Below are 13,433 nucleotides of genomic sequence, written 5' to 3'. Positions count from 1 at the left end.
GCGGCAGCGCTGCCGCGCCTCCTAAGCGGCGCACTATCCAGTGCGCCACTGGGCCGGCCCGATTAAGTTTCAATGTGAATTTTGGAAAGGATGGACGCTAACATTCAAATCATAGCAGTGCCTAAAAGTGCAATTGCTGGATCATATGGTAATCCTATGCTTACCTTTTTGCAGAGCCTCCAAACCATTTTCCACAGCACCCGAACCGTTTTGCAGTCCCACCCGCAGTGTATAATGGCCCGGGTTTCTCTGCATGTTCCCTAGCATTTGCTATTTTCCATTTCCATTCTAGCCATCCTGGTGGTGGGTCATGGTCGAATGATTCTGTTTACACTTGGTGAAAGTCTGCCTCCTGCTTTGGAGAGCCCTGGGCTGGGTTTGGCCCTGGCTGTATGTCAATGTGGGGAGACCCTCACTCCCTGCCTTCTCCAGGCATATCCCAAGGCTCCCCAGACTTCGAAGGGAGGCTCTCTGCCTGGGGCATGAGCTGGCAGGCCTGCGTGGACAGCAGCTGTGGTCAGTGTTTCTGCCATTGGGGTCGACTTCAATTCTTTTCTCTCCAGTGCAAAGAAGGCCAGGATGCCCACTGGGGCGCCAGGGCTCTGGTGGTGAAGCCCTTGTTCCTGACCATCTACACTTTTTCTAATTACCTGCCTCTAGATGCACCTGCATAGTGAATGTTTATTAACAATTATTATATATTATTAATAGTTAGATTGGTTATGTAATATGGTGTGACTATCATGTTAATTGTAATAATTAATAGTGACTTTTATCAGCACCACACTCTCCCGAGTGAGACATGGGCCGGCCCTAATAGTGACTTTTAATAATCAGCCCTGTTTTCTCAAGTTCAGGCCTTGGACCAAGGCTCCCCAGGCAGTGCCCCCTCCTGCTTTCATCATTGCTACCCTGTGTCCTTTACAAATTCTCTGCAGTTTTCCCATCAGCAGAGAGGCAGATGCTCCTGTCACCCCCACGTTACAGAGCAGGGAACTGAGGCACAGTCTGGAGCGAGGTCACACCCACGTCTTGATCCCCACACTGCAGGGTGCTGTGCTGCCTCCCAGTATCAAGGGCCCCCACCCCGGGCCTCCTCCTGTGACTGTCCTCTGCCTCCTCCTGGCCAGGCCTGTGAGAAGACCCAGCTGGAGTTCATGTCGGAGCAGTGTGCCGAGACCGACAGCCAGCTGCTGCATCTCGCCCCAGGCAGCACCTCCTTCTACCGCTGGGGCGCCGCCGCAGAGTACAGCCAAGGTGGGGCCCGGAGGCCCTCGGGCAGGCAGGGTCGTTGGGGGCCAGCCCGCCGTCACTCTGGCACCGGTCAGAGTGGGGCTCAGGCTCAGGCTCAGGCATCCCACAGAACACAGGTCACTTCCTGGCTTGGCCTCCCTAGCAGATCTGGCAGTGACATCCTGTCCCTGATCCTTGGCTTTCCCATCTGTAAAGGAGAGATAATGGCAGTATCTCCCTCCCGGGTTGCTAGAAGGATTCAGGGAGATGGTGCACAGGGGTGTACACCTCGGCTCATAATTCACTATGTTAGTTATTAGATCAGAATTGCAATTATTGCCTTACAGGTAGGATGGGGAAAATAAAACCCTTGCCCCAAATGCAAAGGATGAAGCTGTGTGGGAGCTGGTAGTAGGACCCACTTGGACCAAGCTTGGCAGGGCTGGGCGAGCAGGGTCCCAGAGGGGCTTTGCAGCCAACTCACTGCCCTTCCTGTTCACCCTCTTCGCATCTGGGCCCCTCATCTGCACTGCCCTTCCAGGGGATACTCTGTGCAGACACGTGTGCCGGGCCATTGGCGAGAGCTTCATGGTGAGGCGGGGAGACAGTTTCCTGGATGGGACGCGGTGTGTGCCAAGTGGCCCTCAGGAGGATGGGACCCTGAGCCTGTGCGTGGCAGGCAGCTGCAGGGTAGGTGTGTGTAGGCGATGGAAGAGGCGCCCTTCCATCCACTGCGGCCCGAGGCCTGCCTGTCCTATCAGGGGACCTTGGGGGACAGGGCTAGGGGTGCTGGCCTGACGGATCTGCACTCCAGCCTGCAGGGGATTGGTGCTGGGGAAATAGGGCCCGACTTGGAGTCAGCCTGGATTAAGGGCCATGCTGTGACTTTGGGCAGGTCATCTCAGCTCTCTAAACTTGCTTCCTGTGTAGACATCAGGTGCTGTAGAAATGTCCCTGCCTGGTTCTGTGAATTCCAGAACCTTGGGGCTGGCAGGGCTGTAGCGTCAGGGAGGCACGCACCCTCCCATAACGCTGGCCTTCTGCCACTCCCCTTTGCACAGGCGTTTGGCTGTGATGGCAGGATGGACTCCGGGCAGGTGCGCGACGCGTGCCAGGTGTGTGGGGGAGACAACAGCACGTGCAGCCCACGGAACGGCTCTTTCACGGGTGGAAGAGCCAGAGGTAGGGGCCTCCTTCCAGCCTCTGAGAGCCCCACAGCCCAGAGCCTGGTGCCGCTCAGCCCTGGATGCCTCATCGTGGGTCTCAGCCTCTTCCCTCCACTTCGCCCCCCTCCCGTGGTACACTCAGGTTTTGGCGATGATGCTGCCGTTGGGGCTGTGGCACCTCAGTAGCAGTCGCTCACCGTAGCTGTGGAAAAAATAGGGACGTTGTGCAGTCTGCAGGCTGGCCTCTTTCCCCCTGCTCAAGAAATCCCACGGGAGGGATGCAGGTGACGGAGGGGTGTGGGAGCCTCCTTGACTTTGAGCCATTTATGGAGGAGGTCACATGATTGGCAGGCATCAGGGCCTCGATGGCCAGTGGAGGACTCAAGCCCTGCCTCTCTCTGGTATGCCCTTCTCCTGGTCAGGGCACGCCTCGTGGGTCGCTTCCCTGTCAGGACTCACTGCCACTGTGACATAGTCAGTTTCTCTCTGTCCAGCTGAGGTTGATTTCCCTCGCCTGTGACAGGACTGTGAAGCCTGTGCATCCCTCCTTCTTTGCTTCTTCCTAGAATACGTCACATTCCTGACGGTGACTCCTAACCTGACCAATGTACACATCGTCAACCACAGACCTCTCTTCACACACTTGGGTGAGTTGACTAGAGGATGCCCCCACTTTTGACACTGATGGCAAGTTTAGGGGGTCCCGGACTCCCCTCAGCTTGGTAATTCTTTAGGAAGGCTCCCAGAGCTAATGGAGAGCTGTCACACCATGGTTGCTGGGGAAGGGGGACGGGCTGGTTTTAACACTGGAAAAGATGCTGTGTGCGGCAGAGTGTCAGGGGAGCCAAGCCCCAGGCCTCTGTGTCTCAGGGATGCGCACACCATGGTTGCTGGGGAAGGGGGACGGGCTGGTTTTAACACTGGAAAAGATGCTGTGTGTGGCAGAGTGTCAGGGGAGCCAAGCCCCAGGCCTCTGTGTCTCAGGGATGCAGTGCCCTTCCAGCAGCGAAGTGTGCCATGCTCAGGAGTATGGCCCCCCAGGAAGCTCGCCCGTGTCTGAGTGCAGAATTTTTGGTGGGGCTCCATCAGTTAAATGATTGAGTGACTGCTCAATGGGTAATCTCAGTCTCCAGCTGACCCAAAGCCCTCACCCTAAATCACGGGATTGGTCTTTCTGGTGTGGCTAGCCACACCCTAAACAAAAATGCTCCTGTCGCATGTGACCTATGTTCCCTCTCAGAAGCTGGGGGCAAAGGCCAGAGAGCAAGGCCACCTTCTTCACTATCCAGTGCCACAGGAGGCCTTTATTTCCAGAGGGGGCCTACACCTGACCTTTGAATTCTTGGATGGGGGCACTTGAGCCCCAGACCTGTTGGTAGAGTTCTGTGTGTGAGTGCACTTGCTGGGGGAGCAGGTCACGGGGCTCACCAGGTTCCGAGAGGTGGCACAGAGCCACCGCCGTGGAGAAGTCTTCCAGGTCAGCATTGTGTGTGCTTTGTGGAAGGCATGCACATGGAGGGAGCGGGGGTCTCTTGATGCAGAGACCACCTGGCTGAGATGCCAGGAGGATGGCTCTGTCTGGGAGGGCTGGGGACCCTGGAGAGGAGAGCCACAGACATGGCCATGAGGATCATATTCTGTGAGCAGAAGGACCCTCCTTGTCCCAGGCCCTGTTGCCATCTAAACCCCTTCCTTAAGCCAGGACCTTGTCTGGGAGGGTTGCAGTGCTCAGCTCCCTATGCTGAAGGGCCTCACTTCCCTGCAGCAGTGAGGATCCGAGGGCGCTACATCGTGGCTGGGAAGGCGAGCATCTCTCCCAGCACCACCTACCCCTCCGTCTTGGAAGACAGCCGTGTCGAGTACAGGGTAGTCCTCACTGAGGACCGGCTGCCCCGCCTTGAGGAGATCCACATCCGAGGACCCTCCTGGGAAGACATTGAGATCCAGGTTACCAGGAGGGTCTGGGGGAGGCCAGCGGGGGCTTCCTCCACAGCTCCAGCTGTCCGGTTGTTTGTCCATCCATCCATTCGCCCACCTGCTCTTTCGTTCATTCAGTGGTGTTTTAGGGAGGACCTACTATGTGTTGGGCCCTGTGCTAGGCAACATGCAACAGTGAACTCCGTACAGGGCTTTGGGTCCCACAAATAAATATAGAAGGTGGCTGTGCCTGGTGCCCTGGGAGAAGCCCTGGAGTTCTGACAGACGGCCAGGGGTCCCCTAGGTAGGAAAGGGTGGTAGAGCTGAGGTCTGGGACGAGCAGATGCTGCCAGGCCACGTGGAGAGGGGGCCACCAGGAGGGAGGAAGGAGGCCCGCCAGCAGGGCCACCTCACTGGGATGGTGGATGGAGGAGCCGACGCTCCTGCTGTGGGGTGTGGGGAGCATTCCCAGAGCACGTGCCGGGGTCCATGGGAACCCATGTGTCCTCAGCGTGCGCTCGCCTGCGGGTGTCCCCACATGTGCTTTGCTGAGGGAGATATTTGGAGGGATGGGCAGTGATAAGTGTAGGCTGAAATGGCCCTTGAGGGGTCCAAGTCCAGTGGTCCTGCTGTCTCTGCAGTCCAGGCCAGGCAGAGCAAGCCCCCTTTCCTGCCTCCCCTCTCCTATCCCCAAACTTATGCGTGCTTGATAACTACCTGCCCGCCGCGCCGCCGTCCCACACATTTGAGAGTTCCTTGAGGCTCAGATGCTGTCCTGTGCTCTGTGCTGTCTCCAGAGCCTGGCATGGGGTCAGCGCCAGTGATAGCTTGTGAGTGAAAGAATGTAGAGATGGAGGAATGAGAGGCTTCCCTGGGGAGGGGCCGTGAGAGCGACCCTCAGGCAGCCCACGGTACAAGCCCTGAGCTCTCCGTCTGTCTGTGCGTCTCAATGCAGGTTTACAGGCGGTACGGCGAGGAGTACAGCGGCCTCACTCACCCAGACATCACCTTCACCTACTTCCAGCCTAAGCAGCTGCAGGGCTGGGCATGGGCCGCCGTGCGCGGGTCCTGCTCGGTGAGCTGTGGGGCAGGTGAGGCCCCGGGAAAGGCTCGCCTGCAGCAGCCCCGTGTGCTGAGCTCTCCGTCTGTCTGTGCGTCTCAATGCAGGTTTACAGGCGGTACGGCGAGGAGTACGGCGGCCTCACTCACCCAGACATCACCTTCACCTACTTCCAGCCTAAGCAGCTGCAGGGCTGGGCATGGGCCGCCATGCGCGGGTCCTGCTCGGTGAGCTGTGGGGCAGGTGAGGCCCTGGGAAAGGCTCGCCTGCAGCAGCCCCGTGTGCCCCCTGCACACAGGTGGCCTTGCACTCTCTCCTTCCTCCCAGGGCTGCGCTGGGTGACCTACAGCTGCCTGGACCAGGCCAGGAACGAGTGGGTGGAGGCCGCCCGGTGCCGAGGGAGCCTGCAGCCACCAGCATGGCCGGAGCCCTGTGTCCCTGCACCCTGCCCTCCGTAGTGAGTGCTGGGCTGGTCAGCCGTGGCTGCTGAGCTCTCATCCTGGCTCGGGGGTCCCATGTCGTCTGGGCTGGGCTCATGCTGTTGTTTAGTCCTGACAACAGCCTGTGGGGTGGGCTCTGTCAGTGTCCCCACTTTGCAGGTTGAGGACACTGAGACTCAGGGCAGACACAGTGACAGTGTAAGCCTAGTTGCCACCTTGTCTGGGCAGCCCGAGGCCTCTCTGAACTCAGGTATCATTGGAAGATAGAAATGGTCATTCTACCTGGCAGGGTTGTGGGGAAGACTCAGGGAGGTAATGGTAGAAAGCCTCTGCCCTAAGCCAGCCCCTAGCAGGGGCAGTTGGTAGGAGCAAACTGTTAGGGACAAGGCCATCCCTATTGGGCATGGGACTGGGGCAGCCGCCTGCCATCACTGTTATACGGGTGTGCTCAGGCTCAGGAGTCTGTCGGGTAGTTCTACAAGGCCAGCCCTCTTGGAAAGGCTGCTTGGGACACCTGGAGAGCTGGTGGGCTGGGCTGGCCGTACCTGCTTGGTGGTCAGGTACCTGCAGGAACACGGACTGGCCCAGACCAGGGGAAGCATATCAGCTAGAGTTGGCTGGACAGACTTACCTACCTCTCATCCTGTCCGCCTGAGCCAGCTTAGGGACTTAGCCAGGGGCCTGAGCTCCGCCCCTCTCCTCCTCAGCTGGGCGGCTGGAGACTTCGGCCCATGCAGCGCCTCCTGTGGGGAAGGTCTGCGGGAGAGGCTGGTGCACTGCGTGGAGGCCCAGGGCAACTTCCTGAAGATATTGCCCCCAGTCCAGTGCAGAGCGGTGGCCCAGCAGCCAGTGGCAGTGGAAGCCTGCAACTCCCAGCCCTGCCCCACCAGGCGAGCATGGGGGATGGGTGGCAGAACCTCCCTGGCAAAGCTTGTCCCTGTGCTGAGCCCCACCCCTTCTGAGTGTCCCCTCTTCTCTGGCCGGGCCCTGCCATCCTGGTTGACAGGTAGTGGTATCGGGTGGTTAAGAGTGCTGGCTTCAGAATCACCTACTGCCTGAGAGACCCTGCGCCTCTCAGTTCCCTCTGAACTTGAGAGCCCCTGCTGTGGAATGAGGATGCATGTGGAGGTGCTGGGAGGACGTGAATGTGGAGCAGCAGACGTCGCCTGGTCTTTGCTGTCATCTTTTCCACGGTGCCCACGGGCTGCTTCTCACCCCCCGTGTCCACATTGGCTGTGTTCTTGTCATTCTGTCACTAACTGGCTGGGTAACCGGGCATGTCCCTCCCCTCTCTGGGCTCCAGCTTTACTGTCTATCCGATGGGGAGGGGCTTGGCCTAGACCACCGGTGGTCCACACGTGGCTCTGGGCCCTTCCCCTCTCCTGTCCTTGGCACATAGCAGCCTCCATTCTCTTCCACTGGGGCCTGGTGCAGCCTCAGGACCCTTCTCAACACAGCACTCCAGGCAGCCGCCACCTCTGAGTGGGCTGAACTCATCTGTCCCCCTGAGCCTGCTGGTGTGATTCCCTTTGACACCTGCTATGATGCACGGAGCGTGCTGTCTGGTTGAAGGTCTGCCTTTGTCCCTGGAGGGCAAGAGGGATGGGCTCTGTCTCACTGCACCCTGGGTGCTGGGCTGAATGCCTGGCCACCAAGCAGAGAGAGCTTGTTGAGCAGAAACCTGAAGGTCTGGGGTGCATCAGTTAATCCAGCACTTCTGGGAAACAGCCCTGAGCTTTGCTTCTTTGTGGGGCTCCTCTTTGGTCTCTTGGATATCAGGGAGCAGATTCACTGCCTTCCTGCTCCCAGGAGCTGGGCTGCACTTGCAGGTGGTGGCAGGGGCAGGGCCTGATGACTGTTCTGTGCCATCCTCAGCTGTGAGGTGACAGACGCCGGCCCATGCACGTCGGCCTGTGGAGCAGGCCTGGCCTCGCAGAACGTGACGTGTGTGGAGGGGGGCTTGGAGGCTCCAGCAACTTCAGGGCCCTGCCCCACAGACGAGGAGTCGCCTGTTCTCGAGCCTTATGTCAGGACAGCATGTCCTCCAGCCCATGTGAGTGCTCTGGAGTCCTTACCTGGCTGGAAGGGTGAGGAGCACTGGTTACCCTTGTCCTCCAGGCCAGAGGGAGAGTACCGTCCTGCAGGGATACCCCTGGTAGACAGTGAACTTAGAAGCAAAGTTAAGGGGCCTCTTGGGAGCTCCCCTGACCTCACCTTGCATGCCAGGCTGGGAGGATCCAGACCCTGTTAGAAGCTTCTGAGGAGGAGTTTAATTCAGTTGCTCCATAGAGAAACACCGCTCCCACCTGGCATCTAGAGGCTTGAGGCTGAGTGGCTTTGCTCTCAGGCTGGGGTACTCGCCGACCCCCACTCCTCATGGCTGGGGGAATTGCAGGGCTTGGTGTGCTTGTAAATCCCACTCCTGACTACCTGCTCACAGCCCCACCTGCAGGGAGCATTCACGCTGATAAGGAGCCAGCAGAGGCCAAGAGGGGCGTGTGGGGAGGGTATCTGCGGGAGACCAGAAGCAAGTCTCCCCAAAGGAGCAACAAGGAGGGAGTCCTGGTGTGCCCAGGTCACTCCTGCTCTCTCCCGAAAAGATTCGGATGGGCAGGGCGGGCCAGGTTCACAGAGGTCTGGAGGTGGGAATCCCGGACCCACCGTCTCCTCACTCGGTGTGCCCAGGTCACTCCTGCTCTCTCCCGAAAAGATTCGGATGGGCAGGGCGGGCCAGGTGCACAGAGGTCTGGAGGTGGGAATCCCGGACCCACCGTCTCCTCACTTTTCCCCTGCAGCTGGACCCCAAGTCTCCAGGGGAGGAGGCTCCACGTCTATCGGGCAGTGCCAGGCTGGGGGCTCGTGCTGCACACGTGTGGATGCCTGTGATGGGGCCGTGCTCTGTCTCCTGTGGGCGAGGTGAGGGCCCCCAGACGCTCCTGAGGACCAGCTCTCATGGTTACTGTCTACCTACCTGCATTTTGCCCAGCTCTTAAAAGCACCAGAGGTGGCTTCCACAAAATCCAAACTACACAGGAGCATGACATAGGTACCAGGAGAGTGGAGTGAAGTACCTGCCAGCAACTTTACCTGTGTCCACTGAGTGGCTGAAAGCTGGGAAAGGGTGGCTGTGCCAGGCAAGGTTGGCACCAAGAGTGTGCTCCTTGCTGTCCCCAGAGCCACGAGGGACCAGCCCCAAACTGACCTCCAGAGCAGGCACATAGTGTTCTTTGGTTTTCCCGAATGTTTTATTGTGGTAAAATACACATGTAAAATTTACCATCTTGACCATTTTTAACTGCACAGTTCAGAGACATTAAGGATATTCACACTGTGGTGCAGCCATCACCACCTTGTCCCCAGAACTTTTCATCTTGAAAACTGAAACCCTGTGCCCATGAAACACCAGCTCCACATTCCCTCTCCAGCCCCGTACCCGCCCCTCCACTTTCTGGCTCTATGGAAGTGACAGCTCCAGGGACCTCACAGACGTGGAACCATACAGGATCTGTCTAGCTCATTTCACTCAGCATGATGTCCTCATGGCTCATCCGCGTTGAAGCATATGTCAGAATTGCCTGCCTTTTTAAGGGTGAAAAATCCCCCATTATGGATGTGTGCTGCAGTCTGCTTGCCCCCTCGTCTGTCGGTGGCCACTTAGGCTGCGTCTGCATTTTAGCTCTTGCGCTGCTGTGAACACAGGTCTGCGAACGTGTCTTTGAGACCCTGCTTTCAAGTCTCTGTGGTGTATATGCACACCCGGAAGAGGAATTACCAAATCATATGGTAATTCTGTGTTTAAGTTTTTGAGGAACTTCCATACTGTTGCCATAGCAGCTGCGCCATCTTACATTCCCACCAGCGGTGCACAGGCGTTCCAGTTTCTCCACATCCTCGCCAAGGCTGGTTATTTTCTCTCTTTCTTTTGGATAGTGGCCATTCTACTATGCTTTTTGTTTGTTTGTTCGTTTGTTTGTTTTGTGGCTGGCTGGTATGAGGTCCAAATCCTTGACCTCGGTGTTGCAGCACCGCACTCTAACCAGCTGAGCCAACCAGCCCGCTCTTGGATAGTGACCGTCCTCATGGGTGCAAGCAGACATACAGTGCTGTTAAACTAAAACCTAACCACTTGCTCAGTAAAACTTTAGCATGCTTAGAACCGAGACCAGAAAGAGATTTCTTTTAAGGATACTCCTGAAGGAGATTTGAAGAAATCAGCCCTAACAACGTCTTTATGGTAAACACAGTGACAGATTTCCATACAGCAATCTTATAACGCCTCTCAATAAGCAAGAGCAGCTGCCATTTGTTGAGCACCTACTATGTGCAGGCACTTCATACCTCCCCTTTAAAAATCTTTATATGTGACTGCAAGGTAGACACCAGTATATGAAAAAACTGAGGCTCAGAGAGGTTGAGTCACTTGTCTAAGGTCACACAGCTGTAAGTGGCAGAGTCAGGACTCAGACCCACATGGGCCTTATCTGCTGGAGCAGTCCAGTGATCTGGGAGCTGGTGGTCCTTGCTGAGCCCACCTCTCAGGATCCCTGCTTCTCCCCTGTAGGCTTGATGGAGCTGCGTTTTGTGTGTATGGACTCTGCCCTCAGGATGTCTGTCCAGGAAGAGCTGTGTGATTTGGCAAGCAAACCTGAGCACCGACGGGAAGTCTGCCAGGCAGTCCCGTGCCCTGCCCAGTGAGTGGGTGAGGGAGGCTGTGCAGGGAAGGTGTCTGACCTCCGCCTGTGGCCTCCTACGGAGCACTGGCCTTCTTCTTGCAGGTGGGAGACCCGAGCCTTGGCGCCATGCCCAGTGACCTGCGGAGGTGGGCGGGTGCCGCTGGCTGTGCGCTGTGTGAGGCTGGACCACGGTCACCCTGTCCCCCTGCCTCACTCCAAGTGCTGGCCAGTGCCCCGGCCAGGCCCCCTTGAGGACTGCAGCCTGGAGCCCTGCCCTGCCAGGTGGGCCCCTTCACAAGGAGGCAGGCAGCTCTGGATCTGCATCCTGGCTCTGTCCTCACCTCCAGGCCCAACAGCTGGTCCTCAGTGTCCTTGCCCACAGGAGTGGGTCCTATTGGTGCCCCTGGGAGGCCGTGGGGGGTGTAATGAGATGATCCTGTGTGTAGCATGCATGGCATGGGATCTGGGCTGCCTTGAGCGCACATGGCTGGTGGTCTAGTTACTGCTTTCCACTGAGCACCTTCTGTGCCCAGGCACAGTTCTGGAGCCAGGGGACACAGCACTGGACAGGCAGATGAATGCCCCTGCCCTCCTGGAGCTGACACTGGGGGCGGGGGCAGTGGACAATAGATAAGACAGACGTGGATGTACAGTCTGATGGATGGTGTTAGGTGCACTGTACAGAACATGGCAGGAGGGGGGTTGCGAGGGCTGGCAGGGCGGGCCACAGGGGGGCGGTGTGCTGGGACTGCTAGTGCAGACAGACACCTGGCCCTCCCTGCCACCTCTTGCCCTCAGCTTTCCCTTCTATAAAGAGGCTTTGTCTGTTCTCCGTCTCCCGTGCCCAGCCTCTTGGGATGGATGTAAGGGGGATCGCCAGAGAGAACCTCTCCAGGCCCTTCCCTGCCTCCTGTCTCTTCCCTTTCGGGGGAAGTGAGGGGGAAACTTGGCCCTCTGGGTTCCCAGGGCACTGTTTGGCCACTCTGACTCTGCGTTGCCCCAGGTGGCGGTACAAGCTGGCAGCCTGCAGCGTGAGCTGTGGGGGAGGGGTTGTGCGGAGGATCCTTTATTGTGCCCGGGCCCAGGGGGAGGACAATGATGAGGAGGTCCTGCCAGACACCCAGTGCCAAGGGCTGCCCCGCCCAGAGCCCCAGGAGGCCTGCAATCTGAAGCCCTGCCCACCCAGGTGAGTCAGCTAGTGACGGGAGGGGTGGGCAGCTCCTGGTGTGTGCAGATGCCAGGCCAGGTGCCACCTGGGTAAAGTGCAGCTCAGTGGCACAGACTATGGGAGACAGGATCACCTGGCTGGCTGAGCCAGGTGTGCGAGGTGAAGTTCAAGGTTAATGTGGTCAGGGAGGTTGGTTCTAAGGGCCACAGTTGTGGAGAGGTCTGGGAGGTGGTGGAGGCAGTGTTGGGGTGTGACACCAGCTTCCCGATGGGGAGGGGGAGGAAAGGTGGTCCCAGCACAGACACAGCCTCGGCTGGGACACAGGACAGAATGCTGCTCTGTGGGGTCCAAAGAGGAGTTTGGTGGTGGGTGAATATTCACCCATCTTGTTCACATTCTTTCATGTTTTTTGGTAGATATGCATTTTTAATAAAGAAATGCTTTTCTATATCGTACAGAAACATCCAGAAAAGAACATAACAGACACCCATGTTATGCCACCCACATTTAATAGATTGCCATGTTCCCTTCATATCTGTCTCCTTAGTGTTAAAGGTATCCACCATTACAGATAAGACTTCATTTAAGTTTAACGCTTAACTCATCTGTGATTTATCTGGAGTATGCTGCAAAGCAGGAACCAAACTCACTCCTCTGAATCGTTTACCGGCAGCATCTGTTGAACGGCCCCTGGGTTCTCGCACATGCCAGAGTCTGTGTCTAGCTTTCCACCAGTTTCCGCTTTCCTCCCCAGCTCCTCCCTTCCCATGTCAAGTTCTTTTGCATTTTGTAGCTTCATGATCCACCTGGCACCCTCAGCACAGCACCCTTGATTCTGTGCTTGTGCTGAAGCCCCCTAGCTATGTGTTTTTTCACATCGCATTTAGAGATGATCTGGAGTTTTATGGGAATCACATACACACGTGAACTCTGGCTACCCCTGCAGACATGGTGTAGCCACCCCAGCCTCGCCATTGTTCTGGAACATTCCAGGGATCCTCCTCACTTAGGGCTTCTGCACTTAGCTCCCCGCTGCCTGATGTCGCCTCTGGATGTCCTCAGGCTCTGCTCAGGCCAACACTAACAGAGCAGCGAGGGTCGTCCTGAGCGGGACCCAGACAGCACAGCCACCGCTGCCTGATGTCGCCTCTGGATGTCCTCAGGCTCTGCTCAGGCCAACACTAACAGAGCAGTGAGGGTTGTCCTGAGCGGGGCCCAGACAGCACAGCCATCCCAGCCCATGACTCTGCTCTGCTGTTTTTCTTACAGCATCTGCCACCTCCTGACGGTGCCTTTTCTGTTCGCTGTTTCTCTTCCTTCTGTGGCAGTGGTTTCTCCAGGAGCAATTCCACCCCCCGGGGGACATTGGCAATACCTGGAGATATTTTAATAGTCACAACCAGGGAGAGGATGTGCTACTGGCATCTAGAGGGCAGAGGCCAGGGGTTTTACTAAACATCCTACAATGCACAGGGCAGCTCCCTCCACCCTCCTACCCCTGAAAGAATCATCCAGTCCCCAATGGCAGCAGTGCCGAGGGTGAAGGACCACACACACTCAGAGAGGTGGGGTCTTGGTTGGGTTCACTGCTGTCTCCTGGGTCTAGAACAGGACCAGGCCCATGGGAGGCGTGGGTTTGAGGGCAGTATCGCAGGGTGGTGGGGGTGGCGTGAGCGTTACAGTCAAGACCCAGGCTCCAGTGCAGGCTGCCTGGGTTCACGTCCAGGCTCTGAAAAATGCCGGCATTATTATTTATTGAATGATGACGAATTAACA

The 13,433-nt window shown here is 57.4% G+C and overlaps 1 protein-coding gene across 1 annotated transcript in view; it reads left to right on the top strand.

The window, feature by feature from the left end:
- Positions 1-13,433, top strand: part of ADAMTS13 (ADAM metallopeptidase with thrombospondin type 1 motif, 13) — a 36,080-nt gene that overhangs the window by 14,361 nt on the left and 8,286 nt on the right. Inside the window, exons 13-24 of the mRNA XM_008593336.1 lie at positions 1,131-1,257; positions 1,775-1,923; positions 2,295-2,415; positions 2,966-3,046; positions 4,165-4,346; positions 5,484-5,619; positions 5,704-5,833; positions 6,524-6,706; positions 7,692-7,869; positions 8,612-8,732; positions 10,378-10,507; positions 11,493-11,675. Of these exons, the coding sequence (XP_008591558.1) occupies positions 1,131-1,257; positions 1,775-1,923; positions 2,295-2,415; positions 2,966-3,046; positions 4,165-4,346; positions 5,484-5,619; positions 5,704-5,833; positions 6,524-6,706; positions 7,692-7,869; positions 8,612-8,732; positions 10,378-10,507; positions 11,493-11,675 (1,721 nt within the window). The remainder of the gene's footprint in view (positions 1-1,130; positions 1,258-1,774; positions 1,924-2,294; positions 2,416-2,965; positions 3,047-4,164; positions 4,347-5,483; positions 5,620-5,703; positions 5,834-6,523; positions 6,707-7,691; positions 7,870-8,611; positions 8,733-10,377; positions 10,508-11,492; positions 11,676-13,433) is intronic.

Source organism: Galeopterus variegatus, unplaced genomic scaffold (genome assembly GCF_000696425.1).
Source record: "Galeopterus variegatus unplaced genomic scaffold, G_variegatus-3.0.2 Scaffold9008, whole genome shotgun sequence".
In the NCBI taxonomy this organism is placed as follows: Eukaryota; Metazoa; Chordata; class Mammalia; order Dermoptera; family Cynocephalidae; genus Galeopterus; species Galeopterus variegatus.
The sequence above is the reverse complement of the archived record's forward strand: the minus strand, read 5'-3'. Positions and strand labels throughout refer to the sequence as shown.